The following is a 20382-nucleotide window of genomic DNA, read 5'->3' as shown; positions in this document are numbered from 1 at the left end:
ATGGAGGTTTAATCACTCAAACAAGGATATAAGATAAGTCCTTGGGGAACAAGGCCCAAGGATACAAGAGTAAAGGTGATAGACAGACTTATTACACGTGATACACCATCCTATCGAAAGGAAATACCTTTGTCGCCCAATAAGGTTCAACCCTGCCCCCCCCCCCCAAACAAAATACGTATACTTTTGCCAACGCCTTTTTTTTGTCTTTTCTTTGAAATAATATTAATTGGACATATGTATCCTGAAGGTCAAGATCTGATCGATGATTTTAAAGCACCATTATTATGACGCCAAACGTATGTACGTAGGTAAGGGACACCTCAATATTGCGAAAGCTTATTGGTATCATTTGTGTAACTGAAAAATAAAATAAAAGGCGCAGTAACGCAAAAAGGCGTATTAACGCCGTATCAAAAGGCGATAACACAAAAAGACGTTGTAACGCAATAAATGCATTACAACGTCTTTTGGAAAGGCGTTATAATGCAAAAAGGCGTTAAATTTTTTTTTCTAAAAGACGTAATACGTTTATTCACGTTATTACGACTTTTTAAAATACGTTATACCGTCATATTTGCTGTATTACGTTTCGAAAGGCATAATAATGCCCTTTAGAAAGGCCTTTTTTCGTTATAACGCCTTTTTAGAAGGTAACTCGATTTTTTTCGAGTCATCGTCCATTTTATTTTATTTTTCAGTTCGTAAGTGATACTTTTAGGCTTTCTTAATATTGTGACGTTCTTCAAATTGAAATTAACTTTAGGATCAAGTATAATTTTATGATTCTTTTCTTTCCCAAAATTGTTACCTAATAACGTAGCGCAATGGGTTGGAGCGTTAACTAAGCATATGTACAGAAGTCATGAGTTCTTACACTGTTTTTGCTTTTATAATGTTTATCTTTCCACAAATTTTAAAAACAATTTTTGCAAATACATGTATTGTGAATTTTGAACATTATAACCGACTTAACCGGTAAAAGTATTTTGATTATAATGTACTCTAATCCGAAGGCTTCCCATATCACCTTAATGGAAGTGAAGAAAACGAAAGAGTGAAGGGTTTTCGGATAACCTTTACAGAAAAAAATACCTACATGTATATGCAATATTTGATATTATCTTAAAGATTAGGTCAAATAGCGTTTTATAGATACTGTAGGCATTCTGGGTATATTTCTTTCACGTGACATAGAAAAGGACAGACTTGCAACTATAATTTGATATTGCTAGTTAAGGTGGCTCTATACACCCACAGTTTATTCCAATTTTCAATAGAAGACCACAAAACATATACTTATCAAATATTAAAATGATGATAGGAATATCATAAGTATTTTTAAAGAATTTTTTAATGTTTTTTCGTGTTTTGCAAAGACAGGTATTTACAAATTGAGAGAAATTTGTTTGTCATATGATGGATAATTCCTTCGGACACATAAAAAAATATAACACTTCTTAACATTAAAAAATGTTATTATTGCAATTTTTTTAGCATTTCCCAAAAAAATAATTTTTCATATTTTCTTACTCTGTTGACAAATCATCTGAAAAAGTTGCTTGATGTTATAAGAAAATGTATTTTAATAAATGTGACATAAAAAATTGATTGAACACCATTGCAAATAAACACGGAAAATATTTTAAATTTTATTTGGTATGAAAGTTCCTCAGGTAATGGTTATCGTTCCTAAGTCCCAAGGCCCAAACACCTTGGGGACTTTTCATTTCTGAGTTGAAGAAAATTTCCTAAATATAATGTTGGAATGATAAATACATACTTATTTCATTATAGACTTCGCCCTGTCTATAGTCTGTCCCAAGATATTTATGCAGCACATTTGGACGATTTAAAAAAAAAATACACATACCTGTGAAAGAAGTGCACTTGTAATAGTTGAAAGGGATAATTTCCAAGATAATTTCATTGACACATTATCAATTGTCACTCAGAAAAATTCACAGGAACGAAAACAGATTCCTTACGGAGATTTATAATGGGAATGTTTACATCTTTACTCCGTTCGGAATACACTCGGAATACATCGCGCAATTTTTCAACGTTATCATCCGGGCTTGCTGCAATACAAAATCTCCGTAGACATCACATTTTTTAGCATTGTATTGAAACCTGATACGACAACAGGGGCGTTTCGACTGAGAAATCTTGGAAATTTTTTATACTTTTGAATGAACATCGTTTGAACCCTGAGGTATTTATAAATATCAAGCAATTAAGCAAAATGTGAATCCAAAATATCTTGGGACAGACTATAAGTGAATATATTCGCTTTAATGCAAAACAAAGTCAATTAAACAAAGGGGAACATTGACTAGGCTGAAAGGATTTATGTATCCCAACCTGAGAGAAATTCAAATCAACCCTCTCATCCCCGTTAGGAGTCGATATTAATGTGCATCAAAGTATATTATAATTGAAATATTTTCATCGGTTTAGAATTTTCTTTCACGGTATTCAACCAAAAAATACGTTTTAGATATTTTTGGAAAGTCAAAAAATTTATTGTTCACAACGGGAATCGAACTCATGATCTACTGGTTTGTAGTGAATCTACTAACCCACTGCGCTACGGTGTAACATATTCATGATGGTAAAGAAACTATTTAAAAATTATACTTGATTTTATTGTTTATTTCGATAAATAATACCACACAACGTGAAGGTGTCACATACCACATTACTTTAAAGTAATGAATTTTCCAATTATCAAATTAAATCTATTCATTTAACAAATTTTTGAAAAGAGCGGTTCCCATAGAATTCGCCTCAGTTTAAATCAGCCAGTACCGGAATTGCATGCGTCCAGATTTACTTTTTTGCGTACTGCGTCATCAAAAAGTGGTGTATAGAGCCACTTTAATTTAAAAAAGCCTTTTTATCGTGTAAGGCACGAAAACACCTAGTTTGATTAGCCTGTTGTTATTCAACTCTATTATTATTAATTTTATAAACCTCAAGGCACCTTGCATTTAAATAAACTTGACCTTAAGATAAGTTTTGATGTCATTAATTGATTTTAATAAACTATCTCACCTACTTTATCGCTATAAGAGAATTACTTAAAAAACATAAACCTTTTCTTTGACATTCAACTTAAAATCAAGTAAAACTGTATAATATTTTAGATTTGTTAAATAACATTTCCTAGGATTCAATCGGCAACAAGGGTCATCCATTTAATTTGTCAGACGTGAGAAATATGCATCATTTGTTGGAAACTGATTTTCTTTTCATTTCATTGAAAATGACAACTTTTGAAAAACAAATTTTTGCATAATGTTTGCTTAGAAATTATTCCCAGCCGTATAAACCAAGCTACATCATTAGAAGAATTCATATTTCAAACAGAAACACGTAGGCTTCTTCAAATTACTTGATATTTAACTTAAGCTTCCGGAACAGCATTCATCTGTCCTCATTTTCTTTTGGAATTTATTATATCGCGATAGAAAGCTCCTGTATGTATAGACGAATTATTGCACCAACTTAGTTTTCACACTTTTGAAATATAAGTATAATTTGAGACTTTAGTTGAAAACTCTTTTTTTAAATACACAATTCTTACCAATTATTTATTCAGCGTATGGTTTCTATAAATAAAAAGTTCATTTAAGAAAAAAATATCAGATAAATTTCTCGAATTTTCAATTTCGAGTCACCTTTGTTCTTTTTTTTCAAATACGTGTAGTTGAAAAATCAACAAACCACTAAAAATAGTTAAAATCCATTTAATAGTGCTAAGGGAAAAAAGTCAAATAAATTATTTTAATCATACTGTATATCAAAAGCCGCATATTTGGTTGGTTGTGTTGTATATGTGGAGATAATAAGTAAAATTATTAAAAAAAAAAAGAAAGAAAAAAGAACAAACATATATAGTTGATAATTTTTTTTTACTATAATATGTCTTGGTGAAATTTAATATCACTTCATATTTTTGTAAATATTTTCCAGTCAAACAATAATTTGTTATACTCAGGGGGATCAAAACTATGGATTAAAACTACCGAAAAAATGATTATTTGGTGCAAACTCTCCGTGTAAATGTTAATAAAGTTAAAACTGTCTAATTTTATCGTCACTGTCGTTCTCGATATACATCGATATGTTTTCAAACATAATATATATAGATTTTTTTTATCTGATAGTAGATTTTTGCGAGGACAGTACGTCCATTTATTTTGACAATTTTGATGACTTACAACATGTTATAATGCTGTCAAGATGTATGTCTTCCGCAATAATTTAAAGTGGTTTGAGCTAAACCAAGTCTTTATTTCAGGTGTGTTGTTCAAAGACAATGAGCAATTAGTTAATCCTACTTGGGAACAAGACAACTTTTTAAACATAAGACATTAAAATACCGTAAATAATATATATTTTATACGACAATAGATTTTAATGAAATTATGAAAGGTAGCTCTACCTATTTTCAAATATTTCCCAAGAAACTCCAGTACCTGTAATACAGAATCACTGTCGTTTGACATTAAAAAATGACCAATACTGAATACTACGGATCCCTCCCGTATAATACTCGATTGGTTTCTGGTTGTACAATTACAATTTTTTGCAACGCCGTATTCAAACTCGTCATTATGAATATACATTTTGAAATACACCTCACTCTACGTAAGGAAAGATCAGATCTTGCTTCAAAGAAAACTGAACTAAACTTTGAGAGAGAGAGCGAGAGAGAGAGAGAGAGAGTATTCAAAACACGTGATGTCATTGTGTGTTACTTTAATCAAAATGCAACTGATTATGAAGCTAATTAATAACAACACACTCATATCAACTATCAAAAACAGTTTAATTCTAAAGTAAAATAAAGCCAGAACGCAGAGAGAGTAAAAAAGTTATAAAAAATATATAATGTTAGAGCACAAAAACGCAAGATAATTAAGATACGGATTCCTTAAATATAAATAACAGATTTATTCGTGCAGAGCTCCAGCCTTAATTAGCCAGAGATGTTTTGCAAAAAGAGAATAATGAGAAAGTCCATATTTGATACTCAGACAATTTTTGGTGCGGGAAATGAAGACGAAATAATGGAGTGCTGCTGACAAACAGCGCTGTATCTCGGCCTCTTCGTCAGCAGGGCAGTCTTCTAGCTCTCATGTACTTTTTTTTATTAAACGGATCAGCACACAGATCAACAGGGTGAAAGAATTATGGTCCACATGATCACGGTATGGCTATATCTGTTGTCAGCAGGCGATACCCTTGCCCCGGTAATAAACATGGTGATATAAATGGATAAAAAAATGAACTGCAATCAAACGGGACTGGAGTAAAAGTAGGAAGGGCGAAGTACTTTCCTGCTTCTACAGGGGAATAACCAAAATAACATGGATCCACTCCCACACATTTCCCGGTAAGCTGACCATTCTGAACGTATGCGTATTCTGAAAATAAAGGGAAAAGTTATCCCAGATGCTTCAAAATTAAGTGGATGTACTACCTCTGCTTGTTTCGAGATAAACAAAACTATATAATGTCCAAGTCAATCTAGGCGTGACAACATATCTGAATTCTTACTTTCCAAAGCCATCGAAACAAAATTGAAATTTTACCCTCCAGTAACTATTAATGAAGAGGTATTTTTGGATCTAAGAGATAACACTCTAAACAATAAAATCAATTTTGATAACACACCAATCCTGCTGTGATCATTACAAAAATGCCAAGTGTATATCAAGTAATGCACACCTAATAGTGTGAGGTTTCTCAGTATTTATTCTGAAGAATGGTGAGAAAATATCATCATATTTTGTAATAATATATCCCAAAAGCCCGTAAGGCCCACCTGGGACCATTTGTACCAAGAGGTAAGAATTGTCCAGCCATATCATAGAGCGCTGAGTTGAACATATTTTGAGTACTAGGTAGTATAAAAAGATGATGAACTCATGCAGATACACGCGCGATGGGAATAAATATAGAAGTGGAAACTTGAGGTCCAACTGAAGTATCTATAGACACTGGGTCTGTTGGATAATTAATTTCTGCATCAAGAGTCAAGCTCAAATACACAATATGTTAGCAATTAGATTTCAATTTGAAATTCTCTTAAGGTGGCTCCGGAAAATCAAGAATGCAGAATGCAGGATAACTGGAAACAATAAACATACATAAAGATGAGGGCAGACGCAAAGATTGCCTGAAATGAAACTCACATGAGCATGGAGCCCAGGTGTGCCAAAAATACCCTGCTAGGAGTGCACAAAATGACAAAGGGGGAAAGACACCTGCACAATTACTTTGAGAGTGGCTCATCTCTATGAGAAGTGGGCCACATTGAGCATAATGATGGGAAAAAAATCTCGTCTGAGAAAAAAAATCCCCTCTGAATGTTGACCTGCACTTTATGATAACAAAATGAAATTTTTAGTGTAATGTTATTAATATTTTTACTGTATCTGCTTCTGTCATAATCTGAAATATTCTGGGAAACTCAATTCCATGACTGATTAAAAGTTAAGCCCACAATTTTGCCGTATGTGCTTTTCATGCTGCATACAATAATAGGGCATGTTTATAATATATCTTAATTTATAAAAATTATGTGATTTCTCTTTATATTCAATTTCGTTCTTTGATCAAATGTAAATGTAAAATGGTCTAATATATGGTAGGAAAGATAAACCTCCAGGTATCAGGGAATAAATTAAACCCACATCAAACAGATAAATTTGAGAATTTCTATTCATTTTAAGCAAGATTGATTTCAGGCTGCTCTTCTCATGGGATGTCAGAAATTGAAAGATAAATTCTTTAAGTATACAATCATCAAATGTGCAAAGACGTCTGCAGGCTCCCTCCTCTCAGTAGTGTGCCTACATACAAACCGCTTCTGGTACCCCCAAAATTCTCAAGGCATCCCGGGAAAAAACGGCAAAAATACTCGAAATTAGTGGTAATCACAGTAATGAGCTTGCACACTTGAAGAAAAACTTAATCATTATTGATGCAGTAATATGCCTGAATTTACACCTCTAGATTGCTTCAAGCTGTGAGGATTTAACATAGAAGCTAAGGGAGGGATCAACTCCTAGCAGAAGATGTCTGAATCTTTGGGATGACTGCTCCATGAGAGAGCAGCTATTATAGGAAACAATGTTGCTTGATACTCTGGGAATCTATTCTGTAAAGGTGTGACCCCCCTCCATAGGATTACCTGCCTGCCTGGTTCCTCTGATGTCAGACTTAACAGATTTACTCAGTAATCTGCCTGCCTGCTTTGACGGGTGTTGGAGAGACTTGCTCCATGTTTACTGGATTTAAACTCGATCAAAACGCATGATTATGGTGTCTTGCCCCGACTTAATCTTTGATGACTAACATGTTAATAGATTCCCATTATGTTTCTATAACTGAGCAAGGTTCTTATAGGAACAAATAACTCAAAATCTGAAATTGGACAAGCCATCCTTCAAAGAGGTTTTCTACTTTGAAACTCAATATGGTTAATTAATTCCCTGTTTATGCAATATTGATATCTTCGTTTCATAATCAACTATGCAAATTCAAAACTGACATTCCTTTGGTGGCAACCTGCTAGCCTTTAGCTTAGTAAAATATATGTTTTTTGTTACAATTTGCTGTAACAAAAAAAGGTGCATGTATAATATTGATCAAATTTTTGTTTGAATCAGTGCATGCTTAATTTGATGTCATTTCTCCCATGTCTTCTTCACATCAAATTAAACCAGTAGGAGTAGAACTGAGAAAATAATCTTACGTGCTTATGTCTGGATGTGGGTCTTTCATGTTCTCCAATGTGGTTCTGTCCTGTAACACAAAAGCAACTCCCCATTAAATTGAAGCAACTAATAAAAATTTTCAAATATTATTACAGTTAATATAGATACATATTTAATATCAGTTATGATATTTTAATTAGATAAAAAATTGTTATATTTTTCAATCAGATTTACAATTACTTTAACAAACAATATTTTTTTTTACATGTGTCATTAAACATTATATCAAAAAAATAAAATTTTGGTCAATAACATTGCAGATTAGAAATCAAGACTTTGTGGTAGTTAGCTCATTTATTCTACACTCAGTCAATCGGTGTTAAGCTATCCCATCAATTTTCAACCTCACTCTAATTAACTGTCACAAATTTGTTAGCAACTTGCTATTCCATGACATACACCAGCTTCTGTTTTGCTTGTTTTCGTTGTGCTCTTACAATATGTTACAGGTGTTTTGAAAATTCCTTTGAAACAGAATGAGGTGAAACGAGAATAAGATAAGGGCAACCACCCTCCCGCCCCTGATATAATGATGTTGATGAAAATTTACATACCAATAGTAAACTGAAATGCTGGCCAATTAACTGACCACCCATCATAATTCCCATAAAGATAGCAAGTGCAGTCAGAATATAGGTAAACCAAGCTTCTTGTTTAAATTCAAACGATTCCTGAAAATAAAACTTGATAGTCAATATTCTAAAAGCAGAAAACAAGTTATTGCGGTGAATTTCCTGTCAGTTCTTGGTAAACCTTTTTTTGTTCCAGTTCATATGTGGTTGAAAAACAAATCAAAGACAAAATAAAAAGGAATTCTGCATCAAGCTAAAAAATGTACTGTCATATTTTTCTTACAGTTCTGAGCCAATGGAATGGTCCCTCATTGATTGGTCAGTGACCTCACTGCACTTGCACTTTTTAGGAAATAGATGAGTGTTCTATACTATCTAGGATAACAACTAGCTACAGAAGACACACAGGCATGTTTCTATAGTGCTATCTGTTTAATGGGACATTATACTACAGAGAATGCGGACAGAAAGTTACTGAAAGATGGAATAACGGTCACTATTTTCCTAATTTGTTATAACCGTATAATGAAATTATGATAATAGAGAGAGCAAATTCGTTATCAATACATTTCCTTCCACATGACTACCATGTGGAATAAATATACATTGTAAATACATTTTTAGAAAACTGAAAATAATCAGATTGGGGATTGAAAAATATATGTAAAAATAAATTCTTTTAAACAATTATGTCAATAAGCATTGCTAACTTTTAACAATTTAAACAATTCATTATAAAAGATGAAAATATTGCTATTTGTTTACCTCTATGGGGCTCAAAAAAAAAGTTCGCTATAATTGTAAATTCGTTATATTCATGGTCTGATAACAGTATAATGTTAAGAATTTTGCCAGGGATTCCACAATATTTCTCTGTATTCAAGTTTTGGTTTTATCAGTGTTTGTACCAAATGAGTTTTACTTAGCTTGAGTGAGTTTAATTTTTCTAAAGCTGTTTTAATTTGAATGTAAATGTAATATACAAATGTCATGCAAAGTTTACATTACCCAGACAAGCTAATTGTGACAAACTGCAGAACACACCTAAGAAAATTTGCATTCTATTTAACATGTAGAATACCCACCCAATTGAGATTTTGATGTTGGTCAACCAAACCAGCCCCCATGAATAATCCCATTGCCAATGACATCAGAACAAGTAAATACTTAAACCATATGCTATGCTTGATGTAGAAAACACTCTGAAAAAATATAGAAAATTCAAATTAATTGACAAAGTTTCGAAATTTTATTTTACATTTTGATGTAATGGAGGAGAACTGTAACTCTGCTCAGCAATGCCACGTGTTGCCAAGGTAACCAAGAGCATGACAGGAACCACCACCATTTCAGATATACATACCATAATTAAATTCATATTCTGACCAATCAGGTTAAAGCCCATGAAGGCAAGCATAACAATGGCTGATGCAAGAAGCAGATAATCTAGCCACTTCTCATGCTCAAAAATAAATAACTCCTGTAAAACAACACACGTTAAACTAACTAAGTGACAAAAGTATATTTCTAGCAAAACAAAACTTTCAGATGTACAACTGAAAGAGAAATAGACTGATAATCTTTAATGAAATCATGTCTCAAAATCTTCTTGTTTATGGTCATTTATAGGCAATCTTGAAATTCTTTATACTTTTCAAAACTCCTGCTAGTGATCATAGATTCTTTTAACTGGTAGTTACATATATGAGGCATGACTCATGCTATGAAATTTCAAAACTATTCTCTATGTTAATTGTTGCATTAATATTGGTGGATATCAAATTTTATGTACTTCACTTTCAATGATATGTAAAATTATGAACCGTGGTTCTTCTAATGCTGATCAATGTTATGTTTCCCCTAAATGAAATTTTAAGGAAAGACATTCATAAATTTTAATTAAGATTTGGTGTTTTATGAAAATTGATGAACCACATACATTATATTACTTTCACCTTTTTTTTTTTCCTTTAAAGAATCAAAAAGTACAACATTTTATGGAAATTGCAAGACATTCTGTGTAATTTGGGCCTTTTTAACCCATCTTAAATCTATTTCATTAATATTTAAAATGTCATCTTCAACTATCCACACTTTGAATCATGAATAATCTTAAATCAAATAACGAAATGATTCTTTTATTGAAATTATCCCTTAATGCACACTTTGATCATAGTAATACATATTTTTAAAATTCAAGGCTACATGTATGCTTGTATGAGTACAGATGTGATAAAATTACAGGAATGATGATGATAAAATTTGTGCAAGAATCTTAAAAATGATACCATGTACATCAACAATGCAATTAATCTCAATACAGACTTTTCCATTTGACTGATCGAGGACAAAAGTATGTGTATTTCCAGATAAAATAAACTAACAGCAACACCACAAGGAACCTGAGCCAGATTCAACCACATATATTCATCTATTCCAGAATTTTATTCATATATCTAACTTTATTTTATTTAAAAAATCCATGAAAATCATAAGTGTTGAAATGATAAAATAGCTCAATTATGAGTAAAAGTGATATATTTGCATACAATACTGGTGCTAGTATCTAGTTGCATGACATTAACTTTATTAATTCTAATTACATAAACCTGATTCATTTTAAGAACTTCATAGCATTGATTGCCTGACAATTTTACCCCAATTTAATGTCACTTGATCTCCACAAGACTGACAGAAAACTTGAATTTGGTTTGTGACTTTTATTATAATGAGGGTTATTTCAGTGCCGATGGGGATGCAGTACAAACAATGCCATGTGCTTGAGGATAAATACAGTTACTTATTCTTAATAGGTTTAAATCTTTCACAACAAGGGCTCTTCCATCTGAGCTACATGTAGCTGTCTGCTGAGGGAAGACATTACATGGAGTACCTAGTGGTAGTATTCACATGGAGAGTATAACACGTTTGTTCAGCTGTAACATTCATCAATCATCAATTATACTTTACTAGTACATTGAAGTTAAATAATATAAAGTTGTAGTATCACAGAGTTTGAGTTTCATTTGTTTATCCTTTGACGTCCACATCAATGGTAGGTTTTCTTTTCAAATACCACACTTCTTTTACAATTTGTTAAGAAATCAAACTGAAGTGAAGTATTAAAACCCTTCCTAAATCCTTCAAAAATCAAATATTGCCTGATTTTGGGGAGGGACTGAATCTAAGCTAGTGTTATTTACCTGGTGATTTCCTGAACATAAGGAGTGGGGACATTATTGGACCAGGTTTCAAGACCTGGTAAAACATGTTTTAGGAATTGATTAACAAGCGTCATCTTATTGATCTCATTCCAGATAAGTTTTAAGTGCAATATAACTTATAACTGGGTCTTTCCAAGTGTATTACATACATGATTTATTATTTCCTAAATGTAGATAAACCTACTTTTTAAAACTACTTTTCCTGCAGAACAATGTGCATACCAATCACAAACCATGGCCAATACGTACGATCATCTCCTATCTGGCTGTGGTTGAATGAGACAAGAATATCTCATAGTTCATTAAACTATTGACCAATGTGAGTACAGCATATTTGGATATTGACTTTTGATGTGACCAATTTACATAAAACGTTGTTCATTGCTGATGCGGTGACAGCCCACTACGTATAGAATTAGAACAGGTTAAAACGTTGCACAACAGATGACACATGAATATTCAGCTTTACGATACTTCAAAATGTTCAAGCAGCCATGGGTAGGAGAGGGCAAAGCGAACTCTGGACCATAGCTTGAGACGATATGTGCATACTAAAAAATGCGCAAGTAAAGAGATTTTTTCAATGATATTTTAAGAGCTAACTTTTTGAGAGCTAACTTGGCTTTATATATGAAATGTTTGCACTATGTGATTCAATGATCATCAATGTAAACAGCACTTAAAATGTTTGAACCTGTGTCATGTTTTAGATGCCGACAATATAACAGCACTCTATGTAACCTCTCCTGCCTAGATTATTTATTTGCGATAAAAGGAAGGTTTGAGAGTCAGCATTTTACCACATACTAACACTAAACCATCTCCTTGTCACAAAAAAATCCCAGTATTTTGTTCTAGGAAATAGAAGTAAAGATAAATAAGCAAAGTTTTTCTCATTTAAAAACAAATCATGAAACATATATATTGGAACTAAGATGCCAACTCTCCGAAGTCAATTATAGAAATGACTACCCAGTATTTGAAAATTATTGTACTGGCACATTTTTGAGCAGAGGCATTATGAAAATCATTTGTTTTTACATACCTTATCACATGTGGTGCATGCTGGGTAATACCAGTAATGCAACATTAGGGACCAGAATGCCATCCAGCTGAGACAGAAAGCCCAGAATAATAGCTGCATAAATGCATAGTGATTCTCCTCACCGACACAGTTGTTAATCCTGAAACAATTCAAAATTCCAGGTTTAACTTCAAATCACTTTGGGAACTAATGTAATACAATGTATATGTATATGAGTGCAGTTAATGTGCCAAAAAACAAAGTTAAAAAAGTTGAACTAAATGAATTGGGGGTAAAAATTCCACTACATCCTATTATTTAAATATTGTAGTTACCTATTTAACCATTAAAAATTAAATTAACCTGCCTGGGTATTATTATAGGTATTCACTGTACAATCTAAGGGGCTCATAATGAGACCTGGTTTTTTTTTTTTTTTTTTTAAATTAAAGATAAGATCAATTATGCCAAATCTATTGCCCAATATGAAATACATGTAATGAACAAAACTTGAGCACTTAAAATTTCATTTTGAAAACAATTCCATCTATGGTATAATAAAGTGAAAGCTTTTGAACAATTTTTATGGACAGTCAGTTTGAATCAATTCAAATATAGACTCAATTGGGTGATTTAAGTTTTAATCCAAAGTAATAATCTATATTTCATGGGTTTGATTTTCCTCAAATTTTGCAACATTTTATGTAAAAATAAAATAAAATAATCTTTTGCAAAGGAAGCTGAGGAATCTCAACCTGTTCTCAGTGGAAGCCATGACTGATGTTAACTCACCAAGGACAGTGGTGGTCCATCCGGACCACGCATTGCTGACATCTACGACAATGGTGGGCTCGTTTAGGTCTTTTTCTCTGACATTTATCACACATTTCCCAATCACTTGTATCTGCATTTCAAGAAAAAAAAAGCAAATCCATACAAATTTTCAAAATCATTGTGATTCTTCCATGTGTAATAAACATATCTGAATATGGTATATTTTCTAACTTTGGTTGATAGGCATTAGTTGCAATTATTATAGTAAATTGGTAAAAATGTATCATCAATATGTATATTTATGCATTTATTACCTATGTTATCCTTTTCAGATATTAATGGCACACGACCTGGATTCAATGTTGCTGCTCTAAATAAGGCACAAATACACATCACTGAGCAGAGAACATACACTGAAAAAGAACAAATTGAACCTCAGGTGGCATATCAAATAGAGTATACATGTGTATTAATACTATACCAAAAGTCTTAATATTAAAGGATACTTCATAAAAACAATGAATTTAAATACATATTTATATATATATTACTTTGAATAAAGGCATGTTAACTTACATGCAACAAACGGCTCTGAGGCTTGCTTATCTCTCATATGAGGTAGTAGCACCACAACTAGTCCACACCAGGTCCCATACACCCAATACAAAAATGTGAAAGTCAAACACAGAATTCCATTTCTGTCCTTCACAAAATGAAGTCGCCCTAAGATAGGTAGACTTTTGACAATAATATTACTGGAGTATTCACTAGATGGTGCTGCCTTGTCTAAGCCCAGGCCAGACACAAAAGTTGATAGTGAAGGTACTTCTTCTTTCTCATACATTTTCTTCTGTCTATGGATGTCTCATGGAATCTTGTCAAATCAAAACTGCCAATTTCTCTGAAGGAAAGAGTTGATTTCTTCTTATTATTCACATTTTGTTGTCATACCCTAAACATCCAGTTTATATGGAGCAAATCCTTATCCAAGTTATTATTGGTCCTAACTCACTAAACTTGCAAGTTCATCTGGTGATATCAAAGGACCAAACAGACTTGAATTATGCATTTCAGATCAAGGAGGAATTTATTTTTCTGTTTTTATTATTTACAATGCTTTAGGAATGCATTTCTAATGATCAAATGAGTTTAAGAGCACATGCCATTTAATAAACATGTTTAAAACCTTCCTTGGATACACATTAAAAAAAAGATAGAGTAGCAGAATTGCTCTATGAGATCCTAATACAGGTCTATAAATGAACTAAAACTTACTGAAATAAAGAGCATTAAGAAACTTAAAACATATATATACCCCCTTTGATTTCAAGTTCTTAGTTGAGTATGTGGAGAATAAAGTAAATGCATTGAGAAATGATATTGTGGTAACCATGGTTTTGATTATCAATAAAACAGGGCATGTTTAAGTTTAAGGAGAAAAACCATTCAAAGCAGGTTTGAGGGTTAGACTTGACAATTCAAGAAAATACTTCTCTTTACCAGTATTAAAACTATCATGGTTCATATGAAAATGGATAATTATGTCACATAAGTCTAGCTTTTGATACAGAACTTTATCGATGCTAAAAAAACAAGAGGCCCATGGGCCACATTGTTCACCAAAACAACAGCTCATGTATCATTCTATTTCAAAATGACTCTTTGAAAATATTGTAAAACCCTCAAATTCAAAGAATTGACAACTCATAAAACAATACATAAATAGAAGCCTACTATTTTGTAAATCATATCTTAAGATCAAAGATGCATTAACTGACCAATCTTATTACTGTGGAATCATTAGATTTCTTGGTGGCTCAATTTTTGTGGAATTCGTGGGTACCTCATATCCACTAATTAACATCCTCCACGAATTAATAAATTAAGGCAATGAAGTAATATTTCCTTTTGTAGGTATACGAGAATACACGAAATTACGTCCCCGTGAACCTGTAAAATTTAAGCAATCCACGAAAATTAGCCCCCACGAATTTTAATGATTCCACAGTATCCTATCCCTCAACGTATTAAAGATTACAAAATTGTAATGATATCGAACTACATTTATAACAATATCAGAGGCCCATGGGTCACATCGCTTACTTCAACAACAGTTTCTTGTATCATTATATTTCGAAATTTGTAAATATGAAACTATTAAAAATATTGTAATATTCTATTCCAATACTTGACAATACTGTAAAGGGACATGGTCACCATTGTGGTCAACTTGTTTTTCGTTTTTAAAAATATTTGAGGATGCTTGCATGGTATTCATAAAAATTGCAGCATTGTAGTTCTCAAGAAGAGGATTTTTAAGGTGTTATGCAACACCTCCATATTGTGACGTGTTTCCTATTGAAATAAACAAAAAAATCAAGCATAATTTTATAATTTTATTCTTTCCAAAAATTTTTACCTAACAGCTTAGCGCAATAATAGGTTAAAGCATTAATTACAAATCTTTAAGTCATGATCAGTTCAAAGCTCACTGGGTCTTTGATGATTTTTATCTTTTTACAAATTTTTAAAACATGTTTTTTTTAAACCCATTTTTAAAACATGTATCAATTGTATAGAATGTATAAGGAAAGGAGGTAAATAAGTTTAAATTTAGTGGATTTTATTGTGTGCATTAAATTGAAAATTTTTTGTGTGGGAGAAGCTGTACCTCTACAGCATGCGAACCTGAATTTCCTCATAGAACTACAGATCTATCACAAAGTATTACGTATAATGTAATATGAATCAATACAATAGATGGAAAATATGGTTATATTCAGTAGTATTTTTACTTTATAACTCTATACAGGCAAGTAGCAAATACTGGGTAACTGAGATGTTATATCACCCGAAAAATATTGCGGTAAGAGGCCTAAGCGCCGGCCCCGCTGCCGAGCAAGGCCCGGTCTGCGGGTGCTCTGCGGACCGGGGCCGTTGATTGTAAGAATATGGTATTTATTGCCAAGCAGAAAGCATACAAATATACATTTAAAAAAATACAGATTCATGATCGATCCACGAGAGAATCACTATAAGAATAATATTGAAAAAAATATTCTCACTGTTTCAATAAATTGCTTGTGATTCATAGATTCGTTGATGTGAATTTTATATTACTATTGAGAATAATAAGCACCAGGGATGGGGTAATGGTAATTTGTAATTGTAATTGAGTGTAATTAATTACAAATTTTGATGGTATTGAAAGTAATGTGTAATTGGCCAAATTTTAAATTACATGTAATGGTAATTTAATTAATTACTTTCAAAAAAAGGCATGTAATTCCAATTACTTTTCAATTACTTTCAATTACACACTGATGTACATAGAAATATCAAGCTGTCCACTACCCATTTTTCCCCACACTAACCATGGTACAAGGTCAAGTTCGAAGAGTAGTTAAAAAGCATTGAACTATTATTATATATATCATACTAAATATTTTTCAAAATATTTTTTCAGTGATTCAATATTTAATGATAAGTTTCACAAATTTAATTAAGTACATGTATTTGATGATTGGTTTGATCCCTTTTTGCTTAAAAAAAACCTTATTTTCCTTCTTATTAGAATAATTAGTGTGTCAATTGTCATTGAGTTGGTTTAAAACATCACTGTTTAATTACAAACCAAATCAGTGTTATCAAAATTATATATATTAAACTATCAAGTCATGCTTTGAAATGGATAGCCCCAAATACACAGAGCTAATATGCATGGCTTCAAATAGGTGTTAAGTTTTTGGTGCCTGACATGTCCACAGGGTGTGTTCCCTTATTGCTAACATTTTGATAGTTAGGTAGAGAACAAAAGGTGTGAATTGTGTTTTTGATAACAATTATAGTCTGCCCTCTACCTGAGATTAACCTGTACTTTGGCATTGTATTTACAAAGAAAAAAAAATAGTGTTTAAAAATGCAAAGGAGAAAGTTTTCCTGTAATAGTTTTGCATGCAGGAAATATTTTAGTTGACATGATAGATGTAGGTTAGGGTAAATGACTTTTAAATGTTTATTGAATATCAAGGTGGTATGGGACACCTCCATATTGTGACTACCAGTACCTGCGTGTTGAAATAAACAATTAAACCAAATTTATATTTTTTCTTTCCAAAAATTGTAACTGTATCAGAGTAGTTAGCAAATTCTCAAACAGTGAAATTTTTTTGATTGTGAGGAAATTTTATTCATATTATAGCGAGCGCAGAAGCGAGCTCTACCGGCAAGGCGTGTGTGAATAGAAAATTCGGACTAGTTGCACATTCATTCAACAGATTTTTTTGGCGTCAGTAAATCGTCCCAGTAATGCCTTGTTTAAATCGTCCCAGTAATTCCCTGTAAATATGGTTTCCCATTTCACACTCTCACGAGAACAAGATAAAAGACTATGTACATCATGCATTGTAAATAAAATAGACTAACAAAGTTGTCGTTCCTTCGAGTGATGTCACAAAAGATTTCTTGCACATTGATCCAACAGAATTTTTCGGCGTCAGTAAATTTCGACCCACAATGCAATTTATCAATGTCGGACGATCTCACTAGACTTGATTCCTTCTCGCGAGAATCAAAGTAAAACTTTTGAGAAACAGATAAATTGTGTTATTTCAAGAATATCATGCTTTTTGAGTAAACAAAACAGTATATTTCAGTTAGTTTTTTTTTCAGGGTTTTTTCAAAGAGACAGACGACACTTGACCGACGTGAATTTTGACGTCACAATAAGGGGAAATTACTCTAAGTAGTTATTGTAAATCTGCTGAAATATAAATACCAAAATCTTCTCAAAATCTTGCAAAGCTATTAACGAATGGGGACATCTTTTTTTTAAAATAGGAAACAGTTGTAACTTGCTCTCATTTGGATGAATGCTCACATTTATTTTATTCACTATATATTTACAGTAATTAATTTCCAGGAACGTTTTTTAAAAGGGGGCGCGGCAGCATCATTCAAAAAATATTTACCAGCAAAATGAAAAAGAAATTCTCAAAATCAGGGAAATTCTAATCCGGGTGAGGAATGGTGAGTGCGTAGTATGCATTTAGCTCTTTAACTGCTCACTCAATGGTATCTTTATTTTCACATTTATTACATCCCCCGGGGGGGGGGGGGGGGGGGGTCCAAAACCGTTTTTCTTATATGATCAGCAAATTTTTTTTATACCAAAATATAGGTATAGGGGGGGGGGGACTCTATGATAAGTCAATTTTTTATATGTAAGTTTAAGAAAAATGTCTGCTGCAAGAAAAGATGAAATAAACTGCAATAAACATTATGTTAAAATCTTCATTATTCAACAACATTGTATCTGAGATAAATTGTATTTAAATAAATAAACAATCTTATAAGTTATGAATAATGAAAATTTACTAGAAAAAATAGGCATGTTTATATTTTATTTTGCATTCAAATTCATTTACGTTACACTGGCGTCGGAAGCAAATTGAAAGTGGGGGGGGGGGGGGGGGGGGACTAGAATAATCCTCAGAAATATTGCGAAAAAAACATATTTCCCAAAATCATGAAAATCCTAATCCGTTGGGGGGGGGGGGGGGGGGGGGGTGTATCCTTCCACAAAATTTTTACCTGTCAAAATTACCCCCCCCCCCCCAATCATGAAATTCCTAAGGCTGATTTCTCCAACTTTAATTTTCAATCTTTCAAGGTTAATTTAGGAACAACTATTTTTCCCACGATAAAAAGTGGGGGGGGGGGCTAAACCCTCTATGATGCTATGTGCCTAATGGTTAGGTCTACATTTGCAAAAAAAGTGGGCCCCCCCCCCTCCGGTTCCAACGCCTATGCGTTACGTTGATACTTTTATTTTTATTGATTTATCATAATTCATTATTTGATCACATGCTGTAGATGTTGTAGATAAATCATGGTTTTGGTACATTTTGATGAAAATGTAATTTGTAATTTCATTAATTACTTCTGCAAAGTAATTGTAATTTAATTAATTTCATTTGAAAACTCTTGTAATGGTAATGGTAATTTAATTGAAGAATTTAAGAAAGTAATAGTAATTTAATTAATTACTTTCCATTGTAATTGACCCCATCCCTGATAAGCACACACCTTACATATGAATCCATTTGGTTATTATAGTTCAAACCTGTTCACACGCAGGACAATTTTACCACGCATCCTTGAATATTGAAATACTGTATGTCGGTATTTGGCGAACAAGATAGACAAAAAATTATTAATAAACTAAATTCAAATAAAAAATTTAAATGCAAACAAAATGTTAATTGTTAATAAATGACAGTGAAAATCAACCAAAAAAAATTTTTGGCAGGCACTTATGGACTTCTTGGTCCCACCTAAACGTTACTTGGAATTTGCTCCTTAGGTTGTTTCTTTCAAAAAATAAAATAAAACTGTAATTGCATGTCAGTAAACTCCATATCATATTTCAAATTCTTACCCAAAACATGAAGTCGATTAACTTTTTTTTATTTCGGCGTCATGTAAACATGTCGTCCATTTTACCGGATGTTGAAATTATGAGGTCGATTCGCAACCATAATGTTTCAGGCCCCAAGAAACAGACATTCAGATATGGAAATTCAACAATACCACAGAGCGTGTCTGAAATTTTCTGCGATGATTGAAGCATTTATCTATAATCAATCAACTTAGATAGCTTTAATCCCTAATGATGACATGTGGTGCAGATAGCTTTAATCCCTGATGATGACATGTGGTGCAAATTATTTCAATAAAAAAAAATGTATCAACTTTCAATCACTCTAACGTTAACCGTGTATAAAAACTAATAAAAATAAATGAGCGAAATGAATTAGCATCATATTGTACTGTAGTTATATTACATTTAGTTTCTTATCATATATCATAAAATATGTAGCCTACACATTTGGTGTTTCATTCTTACTTAGGTCTAACATGAGGAGGGGCGAATTTATGTGGAGGCGATTTACATATTTCGTAACATTCAAGGACAGATAACTCTTGTATAGGTC

The 20382-nt window shown here is 32.4% G+C and overlaps 1 protein-coding gene across 5 annotated transcripts; it reads right to left on the bottom strand.

Annotated features, from left to right (window-relative positions):
• Nucleotides 1-4818: 4818 nt before the first annotated feature.
• On the bottom strand, nucleotides 4819-19981 carry LOC105335528 (palmitoyltransferase ZDHHC21). 5 transcript variants are annotated; one of them, XM_066067592.1, is made up of 10 exons: nucleotides 19827-19981; nucleotides 13964-14288; nucleotides 13702-13800; nucleotides 13406-13517; nucleotides 12635-12773; nucleotides 9729-9845; nucleotides 9451-9567; nucleotides 8348-8464; nucleotides 7772-7821; nucleotides 4819-5435 (listed from the first exon to the last, which is right to left on the bottom strand). In XM_066067592.1, the coding sequence occupies exons 2-10, from the start codon at nucleotides 14229-14231 to the stop codon at nucleotides 5306-5308; spliced, it is 1149 nt and encodes a 382-aa protein (XP_065923664.1). In that variant the 5' UTR covers nucleotides 14232-14288; nucleotides 19827-19981; the 3' UTR covers nucleotides 4819-5305. The 5 variants fall into 5 exon arrangements, with proteins under 5 accessions (XP_065923664.1, XP_065923665.1, XP_065923666.1 ...); XM_066067593.1 differs by lacking the exon at nucleotides 19827-19981 and adding an exon at nucleotides 16183-16204; XM_066067594.1 differs by lacking the exon at nucleotides 8348-8464.
• Nucleotides 19982-20382: the final 401 nt, after the last annotated feature.

This window comes from Magallana gigas, chromosome 7, assembly GCF_963853765.1.
Source record: "Magallana gigas chromosome 7, xbMagGiga1.1, whole genome shotgun sequence".
Taxonomy (NCBI): Eukaryota; Metazoa; Mollusca; class Bivalvia; order Ostreida; family Ostreidae; genus Magallana; species Magallana gigas.
Note: the sequence above shows the minus strand (reverse complement) of the source record. Positions and strands in the feature narration are given on the sequence as shown.